The sequence below is a fragment of the Myxine glutinosa genome, chromosome 1, assembly GCF_964187855.1.
Source record: "Myxine glutinosa chromosome 1, kmMyxGlut1.1, whole genome shotgun sequence".
Lineage (NCBI taxonomy): Eukaryota > Metazoa > Chordata > Myxini > Myxiniformes > Myxinidae > Myxine > Myxine glutinosa.
In genome coordinates, this window is record NC_136261.1 from 262,191,152 (window position 1) to 262,210,239 (window position 19,088).

At 39.1% G+C, this 19,088-nt stretch overlaps 1 protein-coding gene across 7 annotated transcripts in view; it reads right to left on the bottom strand.

Annotated features, from left to right (window-relative positions):
* Positions 1-965: 965 nt before the first annotated feature.
* Positions 966-19,088, bottom strand: part of LOC137436820 (uncharacterized) — an 86,981-nt gene continuing 68,858 nt past the window's right edge. For 4 of the 7 annotated variants that reach the window (XM_068130962.2, XM_068130989.2, XM_078786406.1 and 1 more), the window contains exon 6: positions 16,210-17,549. In XM_068130962.2, coding sequence (XP_067987063.2) covers positions 16,921-17,549 — 629 coding nt within the window. In that variant the 3' untranslated portion in view covers positions 16,210-16,920. Of the gene's footprint in view, positions 2,826-16,209; positions 17,550-19,088 lie in introns of those variants that run through there. The other 3 variants (XM_068130998.2, XM_078786411.1, XM_078786419.1) reach the window with 1 other exon arrangement.

The following is a 19,088-nucleotide window of genomic DNA, read 5'->3' on the forward strand; positions in this document are numbered from 1 at the left end:
AGTTTTACAAGAAATTGCGCAAGCGCAATAAATAGAGCCTTCTCAAGAATAACAGTATCTGATGACGCAGCCTTCTTAAGAGAATCGAAACAAGCACCGGTAAGAGAGGGCTAACAATCAATGCCAATAAAACTAAAATGATGGTACTCAACCAGATGAGAGAGGTCTCAATCATAACAAATGATGGAATAAAACTTGAGAAAGTCGATGACTTCAAGTATTTTGGTTCCTGAGTTAACATGACTGCTCAGGATATCAAACAAAGGAAACCTACTGCATGGAGAGCTTGCAACTTTCAAGAATATGGAAGTCGACACTCTCTCGGCATATCAAGGAATGACTGTTTATGGCAACAGTTGAGTCCGTCGTGCTTTATGGAAGTGGGGCACAGACCCTCACTGCAATCCACGAGAAGAGACTTTATGGATGCCATACTCAACTTCTTTATTCAGCTTTCAAAGTCCATTGGTGTGAGCATAGGACATTCAACGAGCTCTATGGTTCTTGTCCAAGGCTCTCGGGTAAAATTAGATGTTTCAGGATTGCTGGGCATTGCTACTGCCACAAAATGAACTGGTTTCCAATCTTGTAATCTGGAGACATAAGCATGGAAGGGAAAGGTGGAGGTAGACCACGTCTCAATGGCATAAACATGTTGAAGACAGATACGGGCCCGGAGACAGAGGAACTGCACACAGCAATGGTTGATCGAGAGGACTGAAAGCTGAGGATCAATGCCATTTGAGTTCACCCTGAGAGCTGATGTACGAAGAAGAAGAAGAAGAGGAAGAAGAATCAACCTTCAATTGAAAGAAACCTATCATTTAAGTCAACTACCGATGAAGATAGACACTAGTCGAGTCAAACTCCAGAAGCCGCCATTTTAAAATAAATATTATATCATTTAAGTCAACTACCGATGAAGATAGACACTAGTCAAGTCAAACTCTAGAAGCCGCCATTTTAAAATAAATATTACTTTATTCTAAATCTAAAGGAATAAAAGAATGACATCAACCTTCACCTGTGGGTGCAAAATTCAACGCGTGTGAAACTGGTTTATAGTTACTAATCACAACGTTCTCAAAACGTGACTTCTCCACACTACTTTCCCTCTGCCCAAGCAGCAACCTCCTGTTATATTGCATATTTGATATTAGTTTCCACGTTTTGCTATTTCGATGAGGAAAGCATGGATACTTTGTCATTGTGTAGCAAATTTGAGATGGAGGATATTTGACCACGGACAGCTTACATTTTCACATTATCATGGTCATGGCTAGCAAGCATCACAAATTGCTCTCCCCATTTAACAAATTGTTGCAGCCGCAAAACTAACCAACAAAACCACATATTCAGCTCAATGTTCCGAATACAGAAAAGCAACATTTTTTGCAGTACAGGACCAACACTAACGCCAGACCACCAAGCAATAACAACATTATGGTTTCCCCATTAAAGATTATTTGACCAGCATCCGCACCCCAACGAGCTTCCTAATTTTGCTAAATCTGAATCTAAAACAAAGCTAAATTTGTGCCAAAGACAGTTTCAATTTCTGTTGCTAGGTACAAGGTCTTCCACATATGGGCTTTAAAGAGGAATTGCAATTTTTTGCTTTTGCACAACCTCCCTAAATATGGGAAAATGGTGGTTAAATGAATAGTAGTAGTAGTAGTAGTAGTAGTAATAGTAGTAGCACAAACATTTGACTCTGGAACCTAACAAGGACATCTACAGGTAGTGGACAAAAATGGAAACAGCTGGGTAGATGAGGGACACCAAGCAACGATTTCCACACAGTTGTGGCCCAGGTGTTAATTAAGCAAATGACATACCAGCATGTTTAGTATTATGTATAGAAATGCTGCACAGGCCTGGTTGCCTGTAATTATGGCTAGCATGGCCGCAAGCAGAGACCCTCAATGCCCCGCTCCACAGAGCACGTGTGGTCGCCCAATGGATTGATGAGCACGACACTGATGTTTTCCATGTCATGGCCTTCTCGGTCACCAGATCTGATTGCAATCAAGCATTTATGGGATATTCTGGAACAACACTTGAGACAGCATTTTCCACCTCCATCAAACAGGTGTGTGTTGATTGACTTTCTCATGGAGGAATAGTGCCACATCCATAATCACAGAATTCCAGACGCTGGTGGACTCTATGCCATGGCGCATACAGGCCGTACATGGTGGCACAACACCCTATTAAGTGAATTTACATTGGTGTTTCCATTTTTTGTCCACTACCTGTAGATGCCGATAAGGGATTGAGAAAATGATGATGGCCAAATGTATTTAATAACCAATAAGTAGCTCATAATTACAGAGCATCTGAAATGGTGTGTCGACAACTGGTGAGCGCGACTGCAGTGTCAGGTTGACGGCAACCAGGTTCTCTAAAGGATGGAGGAACTTAAGCTTCCTGCTTGATCAACATGTGCTTCTTGAGGTGACCCATCAAATGGTGTTTCTGTCGGAAGCTCCGACCACACTCGGGGCAGGGAAATGGTTTTTCTCCAGTGTGCATTCGACGGTGGCGCGCCAAGCAGAAAGCCTGAGAGAAGCACTTCCCACAGTCATCGCAAACAAAGGGGCGCTCGCCCGTGTGTTTCCGCAAGTGCACCAGCAGGCAGCTCTTGCGGTTGAACGTATGCCCACACTGAGGGCAAGTGAACAGGCTCATTTTTCCAGGCCGACCATCGTCTGACCCACTGTGGACCAGATTAGAACCCGGGCCTTGACTGCTTCCGCTGGGTGGATGTTGACCGATGTTTGGCTGCGCACACAAGCCACTAGCCGGCTCCGTGTTCCAGAAGCCTGCAACATCGAGCAAGACAGACAGTAAAGGCATGCATTTTAGCAAGTGCTGTTACGATGAACAGCTCACAATTAAACAGAGCTTGGGCTGATCAATCATGTGAACAAAGATGCACGGTTTGGCCTTGAAGCTCCAGGTCAACATCCACTTTGTTACATGTCACAAAAGATATCCAATGCCTGACAAAGCCTCTTGCTGTGTTTTTATTGTATTTATTTTGTACAGGCATAAAAGCAAGATCTATTCACAGTAAATCAGGAATATACATTTTTCATATATATGTATGTGTATACAGTCACATGAAAAAGTAAGTACACCCCATGTAAAGTTTTGACTTTTTCAACATATTTCAACATACAGCTATTTGATCTTCATTTCAACAATATTGATAGAGAAAGGTGATATAATATAACAAATATCATGAAACATTTACATTTTGTAGTCCATTGTATAATTTAAATAAACATAAATGCAAATTTCACATGTGGAAAAAGTAAGTATACCCTTGGCTCTAATAGGTGGTATTGCCCCCTTTGGCAGAAACAACCTCAAGTAGGCGTTTCTTATAACTGTCTACCAGTCTCTGACATCGACTGGGAGAAACCTTAGCCCACTCCTCCATGCAGAATTCTTTCAGCTGTGCGATGTTTGAGGGGTTTCTTGCATGCACAGCTCGTTTCAAATCCCCCCACAACATCTCGATGGGATTTAGATCCGGGCTTTGACTTGGCCATTCCAGAACCCTCCATTTCTTTCTTTTCAGCCATTCCTTGGTGGATTTACTGGTGTGTTTAGGGTCATTGTCATGTTGCAAGGTCCACTTTCGGTTGAGCTTCAACTTTCCGACAGATGGCCTCACATTATCCTCAAGCACTCTCTGGTACAATGAAGAATTCATAGTGGATTATATGATGGTGAGCTGCCCAGGCCCTGATGCAGCAAAGCTGCCCCAAACCATAATATTTCCACCACCATGCTTTACAGTTGGTATCAGGTTCTTGTGGTCAAATGCTGTCTTTGGTTTTCGCCAAATATGTCTTCTGGTACTGTGGCCAAATAGCTCTACCTTTGACTCATCTGTCCAGAGCACATTGTTCCAGAAGTGCTGGTCTTTGCCAAGGTGTTCATTGGCAAACTTTAGTCTTGCCCTGATGTTCTTTCTGGACAGCAAAGGATTCCTCCTGGCACACCTCCCATGTAGATCAAATTTGTGCCGCCTCTTTCTAATGGTAGACTCGTGCACTTTGACATCAACAGTGGCAAGAGCTACCTGTAGGTCCCGTGATGACATTCTGGGGTTCTTAGAGACTTCTTTCAGCATCTTGCGGTCTGCTCTCGGGCTGAACTTGCTGGGGCGGCCTGGCCTGAACAAGTTGGCAGTTGTTTCGAATCTTCTCCACTTGTAGATGATCTTACGGACAGTCGAATGATTGATTTCAAATTGTTTGGAGATCTTTTTAAATCCCTTCCCAGACTCGTAGGCATCTATAACCTTCTTTCTGAAGGCCTCAGAGAGCTCTTTTGATCTAGGCATGGTGACGCCGCACACTTCAACAACAAAGAGCAAACCAAACTAAATGTCTGAGGTTTAAACAAGACAGGTTCCTCCAAGATCCTCTCTAATGATGTTCTAATCATTTGCACCTGAGCTGGTGCACCTGATTCTAATTTTAGGTATTTGAAGTAGTGATAAATGTCGGGGTGTACTTACTTTTTCCACATGCGAAATTTGCATTTATGTTTATTTAAATTATACAATCCTCCAATATGTCACGCATCAATTATACAATTATACAATGGACTACAAAATGTAAATGTTTCATGATATTTGTTATATTATATCACCTTTATCTATCAATATTGTTGAAATGAGAGATCGAATAGCTGTATGTTGAAAAAGTCAAAACTTTACATGGGGTGTACTTACTTTTTCACGTGACTGTGTATGTATGTATGCATGCATGCATGCATGTATGTATGCATATATATATATATATATATATATATATATATATATATCTATATCTATATACATATATATATATACATATATATATATATATATATATATATATATATATATATATATATATATATATATATATATATATATATATATATATATATATATATAAAAATATATATATATATATATAAATATATACATATATATATAATTTAACAGGTACATATCACTATACCACTTCACAAGCAAGCTATTTAAAACACATTTAGTGGACTACACCTGATTATCCCAAATAATTCACAAAAACGCATTCATTTTCAGCAGTGTTTCAAATTTATGGATGGTCTTGTCCATCATGTTAGCTGGAGACTTAACGGTGTGAGCGATATTAAATGACAGGTGCAGCAGACTAAGCATTAAATACACCCAATAAATCAGCATTGCTTTGAACATGTAAAAGTAACATTGCAGCCATCATTTGCACAATCACATTGAACTCACCACATCAGGGATTGTGGTACACTTCAAAAATAAATGTGCATTCCAAAAGGCAATGTGTTGAAATACGAAGAAAACATTTTGACCCAAGCACCAAAAAAGTCCCATTGCAAAGTTTATTTTCAAAATAAAGTAATAAAATAAAGATGCTTCTTCTTTTGCAAAGTTTGCACAAAACGTTTGGATGGATTTAATTGTTAAGATTTTTAAAACATTATCACTTTTACCCATTATAACTTTGCAAAGGCTCACAGGGAAAACTTATGTTTTGTGCAATTTACATTACTTACAAAACCTCCCATGGTACGTCTTCGGCCAGGATTTAATAAAAAAATAAAAACCAAAGCGATAATATTTCAGTAGTGGAAAAAAATACATGTTGCATCACCCTATCTTTTTGGAATTTCATGCATTTTCAAGATTACTCCATGTATGATAGTAATAAATGTAGTGTTTGCATGTACGGTACACGCACATCTATGTGGGGGTGTAAAAGAATGAGTCCACTTAAATCAATGCGAGGCTTTCTCAAATCACAATTTCAAACACAAATTTGTCATAAAATTGAACATATATATGCATACATATTCTTTCATTTATTGTAAGTTATTATTGACTGACACTTGAATGTAACACTTCTTAAGAGAACAAATGAAGGGTGAATACATTTGAGAATGAATGAATGAATGAATGAATGATCGTTTTAAGGCCATTTTCCCCGCTAGAGCAGGGGTTAGCCTTGCGGGCCCCATGACAATCATGGTTCCCTGTTTGAGGCAATGTTTTTATGGCCGGATGCCCTTCCTGACGCCAACCCTTGGTCACGCTCTTAGGATGCACAGGGACACGGTGTACCTATTCTAAATCGGGGTAAACACCGTGATCATTCATCCCAGCAAGCTGGTACTCAATTTGCCGACCTCGGAAGGATGACAGGCTGAGTCAACCCCCCTGGCATTAATTCAGCAATCGACCGGGATTCGAACCCAGGATCCTAGGATCCCAAGCCGGCACCCTAACCGCTAAGCCAACACCAGGCTACATTTATACATTTGAGAATGTATAAATTCTACATTTGAGAGAATACATTTGGTGAATACAGTACAGGTGAATACAGTACATACAATACATACAGGTTAATACATTTGAGAAAAAAACAAACAAACAAAAAAAAACACCTTTAGAGGCCGTTTTCCCCGCAAAGCGGGGGTTGGCCTTTTTTCGGGCACCGTGGTTGTTGTTTTTGTTGGTCCCCTTTTTGAAGCAATGTTTTACGGCCGGATGCCCTTCCTGCCGCCAACCCTGTTTGTCGCCTTTTACGACAAACAGGGCATTACCAGTGAACTGGTACTCAATACATTTGAGAGAAAGATAAAATTTATGGGAACTGTCAAACAATGCTCTAGAGCAGTCTGACTATTACAACACTGTTGGGAAAAGATCGACTCAAACATAATCCATAAACTAATAATAAATCAATCCCAAATGAAGTTGAGGCACTTCTCAAGGCAAAAGGGAGTCACACTGATTATTGATTACATGCAAAGATGGATTTGATTTTTCCAATTATATTAAGTGTTGTTATCTTTAAGAGTTCATGGAAATCCCCTGAAAGTGCTTTTGGTTTCATATTACAATTATTTATTTTGTGATCACGACCAAATTAATAAATTTCCTACTGGACTCGTAGTTTCGCAGCCCACTATATATGTATACACATATATGTATAAATATATATGTATAAATATATAAATATATATATGTGTAAATATATAAATATAAATGTACAAACATATATGTAGTAGCTTTCAGAAATCCTTTAAATATCCAGTTCCAAAAAAGGAATGAGTCCACTATAAATATCCGATAAAGTCCAGAAATAGCCAGTTCCTATATATATATATAAATAAAAATATGTATATATATCTACTATATAAGAGAGCCGTTGGTCTGTCTGTCTGTCTGTGTCTGTGTGTCACCATGTTTCTCAGAGATGGCTGAACGAATCTTCGTCAAACTTTCAGAGGTTCATCAGTGAGTGCCTGGGAGTGTTTTAGGGGAAAAATTAATTTTTAAAAAAAAGTTAGTTTTTTTGGCTTAAAAAATAATAATAATAATTTTTTTTTAAACATTAAAAATAACGCTCTATAGTGCCTAAGCCTTTTTGATTAATGACAGTTATATGCAAGTACACATTCTAATAAATAAATACAAAACAATTTCCAAACATTTGAACACAAATAATAAAACAATTCCGGAAGCAGTCAAAGTTGGTGGTAAGGCTTCTTCTTCCTGCCGTTATCATAACGTGATCAACGGCACATTCAGCAGCATATATTCAACAAAAAGTTTAAATGACGATTTGACATTTGTGATGGATTCTGATTTGGATGTACAGTAATTGCTTTTCCATTATATCTTCCCTCATTTCAAATATGTTAATGTTTCTTTTTCGCTTGAGTACTCCAGCTATACATACTTTCAAACTTTACTCGGGGTACAAATACAAATAAAACTTTGGCTGGGGGTAACATAGGCTATGTGGCCGCAGCCTCATGCGGGGGTGTGGTATGGGGGACCGGGAGAGGAGCGTAAATTCTCGATGTAAATGTTTACCGTGTAGCGCCACCGGGTGATGGTGGAAGAGTGTATTACAATTTCGTTTTTTACCTGGGAAACACTGAGGTTAAAACACTCTTTGCATAGATACATTTTTCCTCCTTCCCTTCTGCGCTCCCCCAAAACGGAGGAGCCTGTCAAAGCCCCCCCCCCCCCAAAATATGTATATGTAGTATATTTTTCCCCTCAACCCCCTTCCACTCACCCCACTCCCTTCCTCAACCCTCCCTCTGCAGCCTCCCCCCCCCCCTCACACCAAGTACTCTTGCTAGTATATATATATATATATATATATATATATATATATATATATATATATTCCACATTCCTGTGGCACCTTCAGTCACATGTCAGACATGGACAGCAGGTTTGTGAAAGACTAAGATAAAAAAGAAAACGGCGAATGGGAAACAATAAACCAATAAATTCCACATTCCTGTGCAACCTGTAGTCGAACATAAAGCATGGACAGCAGGTTCGTGAAGGACTTCCACGAAAAACTTACCCGTTTGAATGGTTCCATACCCAGTCAATGGTGAATCTGTATATGGCGATCCGTGAATGTCACGCTTAGAAAGTAGAAACCGTCATGGCATTTTGTCATTCACTTCAACTTAATATCTCTATTTTCATTCCAAACAGCGTAACTCCAATCACAAATTAAATAGCATTAATATAAAAAATACACTTTTACCAACATTAGTGACATAAACAAATATTTAAATCCAGATGTGAAGTAGTTCCGTATGGTTGGGTGAACACAATTACGAATTCAAAATCGTATTGTATTCACTCAATTCCAAACGTCATTCCAATCATAAATTGATACTTCAACAAAATACTGTTTAAAATGACGATTGTATGGAGATATTATCAAACCAGCTCATTGTAGTCATCTGTCCACTTCTGGATTCGCAGCAAGTTCGTTGAAATTAAATTAATTAATCGAGTTAATTTCAAAATCAGAATTTTATTGAGAAATTTATGAAACCTCTTACCTACCTTACAACATCCGATTCGACCCCAAAACATCCCACAGGAGGTTTGGCGGGGATAGCCCCAAAACAGGGTGTAGTTTGGGGATGGACAGATGGACATCTGTTTTATTATATGTGTGTGTATATATATATATATATATATACAGTGGTACCTCGGCTTACGAGTGCCCCAACGTACGAGTTTTTCGGGATACGAGCCGTCGCTCGGGCAGTTTGTTGCTTTGGGATACGAGCCGAGATCCGATGTACGAGCTCAAAAAATTTATTTTTTTGAATTTTCCGGTCGTCCCCTTAGTTCCGGTCACGGTCGGTTCCGGTCCGGTCACGTGGTTATCTTGCCGTGAAAGCATCTCTGCTTGGATATAAAACACGCAATCGTCGAAATACATTAGCGAGGAATCTCCTTGCTCCAGCCGGTGACGTCATCGGCGGGGATCCCCGCCTCCAGTGGCTGGTCACGTGACCGCCAAAGCGTGTCGCGCGTGCGGGTATAATGAGCTACACCTGTGGATCACGTGACCACGGAAGCACGCCTCGCTTGAGAGGCATGGCTTTCGGTTTGCGTTTTGCTTTATAAGGCGCGATAAATGGGCTTTTGAGTGTTAGCGGTTCATGGCGTTGACGGTTCATGACGGTTCATGGTCAAAAACCCATTACATCAATTTTACCAGGCACTGTACAGTAAGTACAGTGGACACCAAATGCACGGTGGAAGGCTAGAAGTAGAAGATCGTCCAAGACAAGTGAGAATAAGCCATACTTTGGAGATGACGTCATTCGCTGGTCCGATAACCAAAGATGTGGTATAAAAAACCAGGTGAGCTAACAATGCAGCAATGAAGGAATTCGGCCAAGGCACCGGCACACAACGACCTACCTACATCGAAAGACTCAATGCCAATGGTGACAGAAGCCAAGACGGCCGGCTTAAACACCGCCGAAAGACCACGGTGTACCAACTTACGATGCAGAACATCTTGCACTTAATATGATGACAACAGGTGCCATCCTCTGACGTACCATTACAGGTACAGGTACAGTACACGTGAGCACAGAGCAAAAGTTCACTGAAACCGAGATTAAGAAAAAAGAAAAAACACCTCGTGGTCTGTGCTCGATATCCGAGTTTCAATCTTTTCAAACACATGATGCTCTCGGTCACGGTATCTCCTGCGAGCTGCTTCTCCTTCAACCACACAAACAACAACTTCTCCATATCTTCATGGATAGAGGTCCAGTTTATTTCTTTACATTCTCTTGTATTATGTACAGTATATACGAGGTCGTGCTTGTTTATACATTATTTGTTATTTATAAAGTACATTTTTGTTATTTAAAAGCACCTAACAAAAAAAATTGGTGTTTTTTTTTTGAGGCTGGAACGGATTAATAGCATTTCAATGCATTTGAATGGGAAAATTTGCTTTGACTTACGAGCGATTTGGCTTACGAGCTCCGTCACGGAACGGATTAAACTCGTAAGCCGAGGTACCACTGTATATATATATATATATATATATATATATATATATATATATATATATATATATATATATATATATATATATATATATATATAATCGTTAGATTAAATAAGACGCGGACGTAGCTTCAGGACGTCGATCTTTAATTGTCGACAAGCTTTCGACCAACAAAGGTCTTCTTCTGAGTCAGCCCCAAGTTCAACGGCTAACGATTATATATTCAATACAAATGAGACGCCCTGCTCGTACTTTGGAGTTTCTACTATTTCTTACAGTTATATATATATATATATATATATATATATATATATATATATATATATATATACACAGTATATATATATATATATATATATATATATATATATATATATACATACATATATAATATATATATATACATATATATATACATGTCGTTACTGAGGAACGGGCATATTTTAGCTGAGGATAATGACTGTACCTGAGTTGCTGTGTTGTCATGATTTACACCAATCATAATACAAACAATTATTTTGCACAAATGTATTTGTTGTGTTTGTGATATTACATTTTTATAAGCAATTTCGGTTGAAGATTCAGGTTGAATGTTTTTTTTTTCAAGAAAGAACCCCTCAGCACATACATAGGGGAGGGGTAGGTGCAGACTGGAAGTTTAGGACGATTACACCTCACCACCAAGTAATTTAAAACACCTCACCACCAAGTAATTCAAAACACCTCACAGCCATAAAACACGTAATAAAAACACCTCACCACCACGAAATTAAAAACACCTCGGCACCACGAAATTGAAAACACCTCACAGCCATAAAAGACGTAATAAAAACACCTCACCACCACAAAATTAAAAGCACCTCACAGCCATAAAACACGGAATAAAAACACCTCACCACCATGAAATTAAAAACACCACCACCACGAAAATAAAAACACCTCACAGCCATAAAACACGTAATAAAAACACCTCACAGCCACGAAATTAAAAACACCTCACTACCACGTCATTTAAAAACACCTCACCACCAAGTTATTCAAAACACCTCATCACCAAGTTATTCAAAACACCTCACCACCACATCATTAAAACACCTCACCACCATGTAATTATAAATACCTCACCACCACGTAATTCAAAACACCTCACCACCATGTGATTTTAAACACCTCACCACCTGCCTGGTGTTGGCTTAGTGGTTAGGGTGCAGGCTTGGGAACCTAGGATCCTGGGTTTGAATCCCGGTCGATCGCTGAATTAACGCCAGAGGGGTTGACTCAGCCTGTCATCCTTCCGAGGTCGGCAAATTGAGTACCAGCTTGCTGGGATGAATGATCCTGGTGTGTACCCCGGTTTAGAATAGGTACACCGTATCCCTGTGCATCGTAAGAGGCGACTAAGGGTTGGCGTCAGGAAGGTCAGGCGGCCATAAAAACATTGCCTCAAACAGGGAACCATGATTGTCACGGGGCCCGCAAGGCTAACCCCCGCTCTAGCGGGGAAAATGGCCTTAAAAAAACGATCATTCATTCATTCATTCATATACCACCATGTGATTTAAAAATACCTCACCACCAGGTGATTCAAAACCACGACGTTATTAAAAACACTTCACAACCATGGAAACAAAAGTTTGAGGGAGTCGTTAAGTGACAACACAGACACTGCCCAGATGTGTAGATATATAGATATCTAGATGTATAGATATCGGGTATATCGGTAAATCGGTAAATGGTATTCATATACCATTTATATTCATATAATATATTTAGATATTTATTTTTATATTTATATAAATGACATATAAAGGTAGAATGAATGAATGAGTGAATGAATGAATGAACGGGTTACGGTTAATTAATTACAGTTATGGTTACGGTTACGTAACCCATTCATTCATTCATTCACTTTCTTTCATTCTACCTTTATATGTCATTTATATAAATGTATAAATAAATATATAAATATATTATATGAATATAAATGGTATATGAATATATGCTTGTGTGTTTATGTATGTATGTATCTCTATATTTGTATATGCACGTGCACCGAACTGTAACGCGAACGGTAACTGTAAGCTGCGCTTCACTTCCGTTGAACTTGGGGACGGTGAGTGAGCTTTGGCGTGGCTCTTCCTTTTGTATGCATTTTCTACACATATCACACATCTTACACACATATCACTATACATACTTGTCTGATATACATGCCTGTTGTTTCTGTAGACTAAGAAGAAAACCTTTGTTGGTCGAAAGCTTGTCGAAAATTAAAGATCGATGACCTGAAGCTACGTCCGCGTCTGATTTAATCTCCAGATTATTTATTTAATGCAAATGAGACGCCCTGCTCGTACTGTGGAGTTTCTACTATTTCTCCCAGTATGTATGTATATATATATATATATATATATATATATATATATATATATATATATATATATATAGGAACTGGCTATTTCTGGTAGAATGAAAGAATGCGTGAATGAATGAATGAATGAATGAATGATTGGGTTACGGTTAATTAATTACGGTTATGGTTATGGTTACGTAACCCATTCATTCATTCATTCACTCATTCTTTCATTCTACCTTTATATGTCATTTATATAAATATATAAATAAATATATAAATATATTATATGAATATAAATGGTATATGAATATATGCTTGTGTGTTTATGTATGTATGTATCTCTATATTTGTATATGCACGTGCACCGAACTGTAACGCAAACAGTAACTAAGTGTGTGTATATATAATATACACACACTTATTTGTGAGCATGAATGATGTATCATATGAACAACAGTGAAAGAAATTAAAAGTCAGATGAAAAGAAACAATCATTTTATTATTCATGCATGAAAAAAATCATCCTTCACAGGAATAGGACATCAAGCACCAAAGCATTTGCATAGTGAATGGGTGAAATGAAACACCATCCAACTGACTATGGTTGCAGAAACAAGATTGAGCTTTCAAACCAAATCCAATTTGCAACGTTTGTACTTGATTAGATATCCTTTACTGCTTCTTGGCAACTGCTGGGTAGGTATGAAATTATATCCAGTTCTTTTAAGTCATGTCCGACTACTGGTTACATTAATGATCCGATTTCTAGAACATCCCTATCCTATACTGCTTCCCGAAGCTCTGGGAGAGACAGTTGGTTGCAGCCTTTTCCCCATTAATCCAGCACATAAACTGTCTGCCTCTTCCTCTTCTTCCCTCAACCATACCCAGCATGGTTGATTTAGACAGACTTTCATATTCCGCATGCATGATGACCAAAGTATGACAGTTTCTGTTTATCATCAACGTATGACAAAATTGCAATGAGATATATTCCTAATAACTACATTAGGGATATATCCAATTAAAATTTTCTCAATCCCTCCGCACATCAAGGACGCCTGAAGCTCAATCATGGATATTGGTGTTTTTTTTATCCAATTTTATACCTATTGTCCCAGAAGTACTCAATTAAGTTGAGGTCAGGGTCGTTTTCAAACCAAGGTCGGGTGTCAATCATATAGGTAGTCTCATACCGTAATTGGGAGAAAGTGCATTGATCAAATTGATAGATGTGTATTTGTAATAAAAATAATTGTAGAATACAACAAATCAAAATCATCTTCATAGTACTCACCGGTTTGGCTGTGTGGCACGGAGCAGAATCATGTTGCAAAAGGTAGTTTTTTGGCCCCTCAAACCTGATTCTGGATTGTTGATTTTAAGTGTTCTTCTCGGACTCAGATGTAGTCACAAGTTTTCTCAGTGCCAGAAAAAAGGAGAAGGCAACCCACAACATGGCTGAAAATGCATCCAAACAACAGCTGGTCCCACAAATGTCTGACTGTACCCCTCATACAGACAGATTATACAGTGGTTGTTGAGCAAGTTGTTTGCCTGTCTGAGTCAGTTTTAACTTCCACTTCCCTGAGAACATAACCAAATCATATGGACTTTCTGTCCAATGCACAGGCTCCACAACCAATTTTCAGGCACAGCAAAATTATTTTGGTCAAAAGCGGCTTCTTCTTGAGTCCTACATGCATAGAGACGAGTCCACAAGATGATTCCGGATGCTCACAATCACTCAAGAATGGTACTCCAAGTCCCACTTCAGATCGGTTGATAATGCTGCTTTGCCTCAGTCACTGGTGCTACAATATTCTTCAAGCAGGCCTCTTTCATGATGGCCCCTTTTTGTGATTCACACTGCCAGTTTCCTTGCATCTATTCTGGAGTCATGGTACATTTGACCAATGGAAAATTTCACTTTTGATACAATTTGTCTCACACTAAGTACCTCTTCACCCAAATAAACAATAACATCTTCTTTCTGTGATGTCAATTTAGTACAGCGGATAAGCTCACATATTTTAACAAATTGTGCATTTTTTGAGAAAAGCATGAAATTTCTAGCATAGTTAGTATATACCATAAGGTTTATTTTCAGATGTGGAGGGAAGTCAGATTTGACCTCTGAGGACCGTGAGAGGTCAAATCCAAAATGGCCGCCAGTCCACCGGGTCGAATGGTTCAAACGCGCTTATAGGTGTCATTTCCAACTAAATTGGGGATGCCCATTCATTTGGTGATACTTTTGAGATCGCCAGAACTCAAGGACATGCATTTAGGTCACGGTCAAGGTCAAATTATGTTAAATATCTATTTTTATGATACTGCAGCATACTGCTTTATATGATACTTTATGATACTGCTTTATATGATACTTTATGATACTGCTAATGGAAAAAGTTCATTTGAACTTTTAAAACTTTATTTTTTCAGGTACAGGAATAGGTACAGAACACCCAAAGACCAGACATGATGAAAGAAAAGTGTTTACACTGCAAGGAATGATGCAATAACCTCTGAAAAAATAACTGTATTAACCAAGTATGTCCACCAAAGCCTACATGAAATCAAGTGCAATGATGAAAATTGGTAATGATCTAAATCTAACAGTCTCCAGAACAGAAGCACAGTGCAGTGCACTTGAATGCAGCTTTGGCACACTTACAGTGTCCAGTGCACCCTTTGTTGCAGCCACAGTCGATCAATTCATGGCACGATTTTGATGCTTCAGAAAGAGTGGTCCAAAGAGGCTGCCACCCAGTTGTCTCCTTTGTCCAGCCCCAGTCAGGTGGGTCTGGCATCTCTGGATCCATGACCAATGCCTGGTTACAACAGTTGGCCTGGTAGCAAGTGCGCTTGATGTGCTGCTTGAGTGTTGCCTGGGTTGGAGGAATGTTCTCTAGAGTTCTACACTTCTGTGTGAAGAGCTGTTTCCTGGCATCATTCACTTCCGTGCTCTCACTGGTTCTATCATACATCAGCACCACAAATCGCTCTAGCAGTAACATTGAGCCTTCACTGACCTCACTTGGCATGCCTAGGAGTTCATTGAAAGCATCATTCACCTCTGGGCATCCCCAAATTATTTGGAAATGACACCTATAATGTTTTTCTACACTATTTGGTTCCAAAATTAAGCGCGTTTGAACATTAGACTCGGTGGACTGGCGGCCATTTTGGATTTGACCTCTCACGGTTCTCAGAGGTCAAATCTGACTTCGCTCCACATCTGAAAATAAACCTTATGGTATGCACTAACTAAGTTAAAAATTTCATGCTTTTCTCATAAAATGCACAATTTTTGTGTTTATCTGCTGCACTAATTACACTCTCCTTTCCAACAAGTAGATTATGCAGGTGTCAATCGTCGAATAATAACGGACTTATTGCAGGGAAAGAAAGCACCGTGCTTCCGTTTTTCTATGAAAGATGAAATTTTCTGCAAATACTGCATTAGCTAACATCCAGATTTTACTTCCGCGCCTTATCAACAATCTCTTTCTTGTACAAAGAATAAGAACATGGAATTAACATCAGTCTGCAAAATAAAGGGAGTGATGCAATCATTTTTTTTCCACAACCGTAACTGTAATTAGTAGAAACACCTATACGGTGTACCTGAAAACTGCACCAAAATAACTTTTTCTCAAAGACATAACTTGTGTGACAACTGCAGCCATCGAATGTTGGGATAAAATGACAAGAGCAGGTTTGATCTCATAAACCATGGCCTAGCAGCAATGGAATACACATTCTAAGATACGGTCGATTTCAAGGATGCCTTTGACCTTTTAGGCAATTCACAATATTTTTTTCCACGTGCAGGCAAAAAGGCCTTGCCAGCAGAAGTTTAAAAAAAACTTCAAAGCAAGAACTGACAAATCACACATAGCCCTTCTGATGCTTTCAACAGCTGTCTATATCTCGACATCCACAAGCGCATTTACTCACATTGATCGCAATCATGTTTAACCCAACCGTCTTTTCATTACTGTAAACCAGACACTCTTCCATAGCCTTTATACAAGTCCATTTCATTTGAGTTCACTTGTAATTTATTGAGAAAAAGGGGAACCTGCCTAATTCTCATTCCCCCAAGGGCATCATTTAACTCGTCAGTACTTCAACATCATGGGAGCCTCCTGCCTCTAAAGCAATTGCCATTTATGAGGCATTTCTCGATGAACACTCGGCAATACTCTGTGCCAATCTACGGATATGAGTCTGCTGATGGTCACGCAAATGGTGCTTCAACTTGAACATCTTTCCACAAGCAGCACATTCGTATGGCCGTTCCTCAGTGTGTATTCGAGTGTGACGGCTGAGGTCACACGACTGACCAAAGCACTTGCCACATACTGCACAAGCAAAGGGCCTTTCACCAGTGTGTTTCCGACGATGGCGGAGTAGATAGTACTTCTGTGCAAATTCTTGGCCACATTGTTCGCAGCAGTACAGCTTGCGGTGGCCTTTGCCAAGAGTGTTGCGAGACCTGCTTGACATGCGAGTCCTTCCTCCTGCTTTGTTTGTGCTGGTCTGCTCCGTCGCGCGCTTCCAAGAATCGCGAACCTGTTCATCCCCATAAGTGGCTGTACAAGTCGCACCCGTGGCACCCGATGGCCCATCTTTTTGTCCAGTAAGACACCCGTTAAGCGTACCGGGCCAAACCGCATTGCTGCCATCGAAGCTATCCCGTTCATTGAGGCTGCTGGATCCGCCAGAATTGCAGAGAATCATCCCACGCACGCCATTACTTTGATTGTCTGCACGGAATTGCTGCCGGCTTCTTTCCCCTGTGAAATACATAATAAAGTCACATGTACCTAAAAGCCTGTTCAGGGTTTCTGAAACAGTTCACAATTTAGGTAGCTCATCAACTGCAGTGTTCTCTGTGTTTTTTTTTTTAAGCCTTCAATTTATTTTAAATGGTCGAATTATTTTATTTGCATTGCTGCACTGCATCCAAAACCCAACAGTAAATAAGTGCCATTTGTGGATATTAACTTCTGTAACGTGATAACACTTCAAGAATACGAAGTGAGCAAAGAGCTTGTTGAATGTGTGCGCATGTAAACGCAAGCTATTTACAACTTGATCAAACAACAGTTCTGAAAATTCAACTTGTGGTGCTCAGAACACTTAGGACAACAGAACAAAATAACCCTTTATATCATAGACCACATATTTTGAGGTAAATCTAAAATGGAACTTTCATTTTACCAAATAAAAATTGATAAGAGAATTTTACCTCCATGGGAAACGAGGTGCAGCAGATGATTTGAGTGTTAGACCTTCGTCGGAGCAAAAGAAGGAAATGTGGGTGGAGATGGGATTACAAAGTATTGGGTGTGGGTCAAAGGAGTGGATCAAAAGTCAGGGGTCAAAGATCAAAGTGACTGGATCAAGTATCATGACAAGAGCCTTCACAGAGACTCTTATTCCATTGGAATTTTAGTGACATTTGAATAAATCAGAGTGATGTTGATACCGTTTTTAGGTCGATTGCTTGAAGGACATTTCAACAAAAATGTCTTTTTTATATGTTGTTGGTGCTATTCAAAAGAGTAAAACAACATTTTAAGTTTTCATCTGTGTTAAAAAGCCAAGCAACACATTCACATTTTACACAAAACACGAGGGGGAAAGGGAGGCACAGCGAGATTTATATACAAACTTTGTGGCATGTAAAAGCCTTATGAGATTTCGATCACCAGTGCCTTGTAACCATTGGCAAAAGGCACAATATAAATACACTTATGATTATTATTATTTATACATTGGTGAATTTGAGCTCTCTTATGCATGACATAATATAAAAATAGGATTGTGGATATGAAGTTTTTCATTCACAAGTGGAAATAAAATAAAATAAATGAATATACATATACTTATACATGCACATGAACAAGTGCATTCCACATCACAAACAAGACGAACAAAAAAACACAATAATGCAGTAAAAAAAAACAATCTTGTTTAAGGTACTTCGATTGATTTTGTTCTATCACCAAGTTTGCAACATGAAGATGTTACTTGTGTTTGCTTTCACTGGGAAGATGGGGGAGTACAATAGAAAAACATTCTGGATCACAGTATTGGGTTCAGTGAGGAGAGGAAAGGAGAAAGGAGAGTGAGAGAGAGAGTAAGAGAGAAAGGGGAATGAGAACGAGAAAAAGGGAAAAGAGAAAGGAGAACGAGAGAGAGGAAAAGAGAAAGGAGAACAAGAGAGAGGAAAAGAGAAAGGAGAACGAGAGAGAGGAAAATAGAAAGGAGAACGAGAGAGAGGAAAAGAGAAAGGGGGAACGAGAGAGAGGAAAAGAGAAAGGGGAACG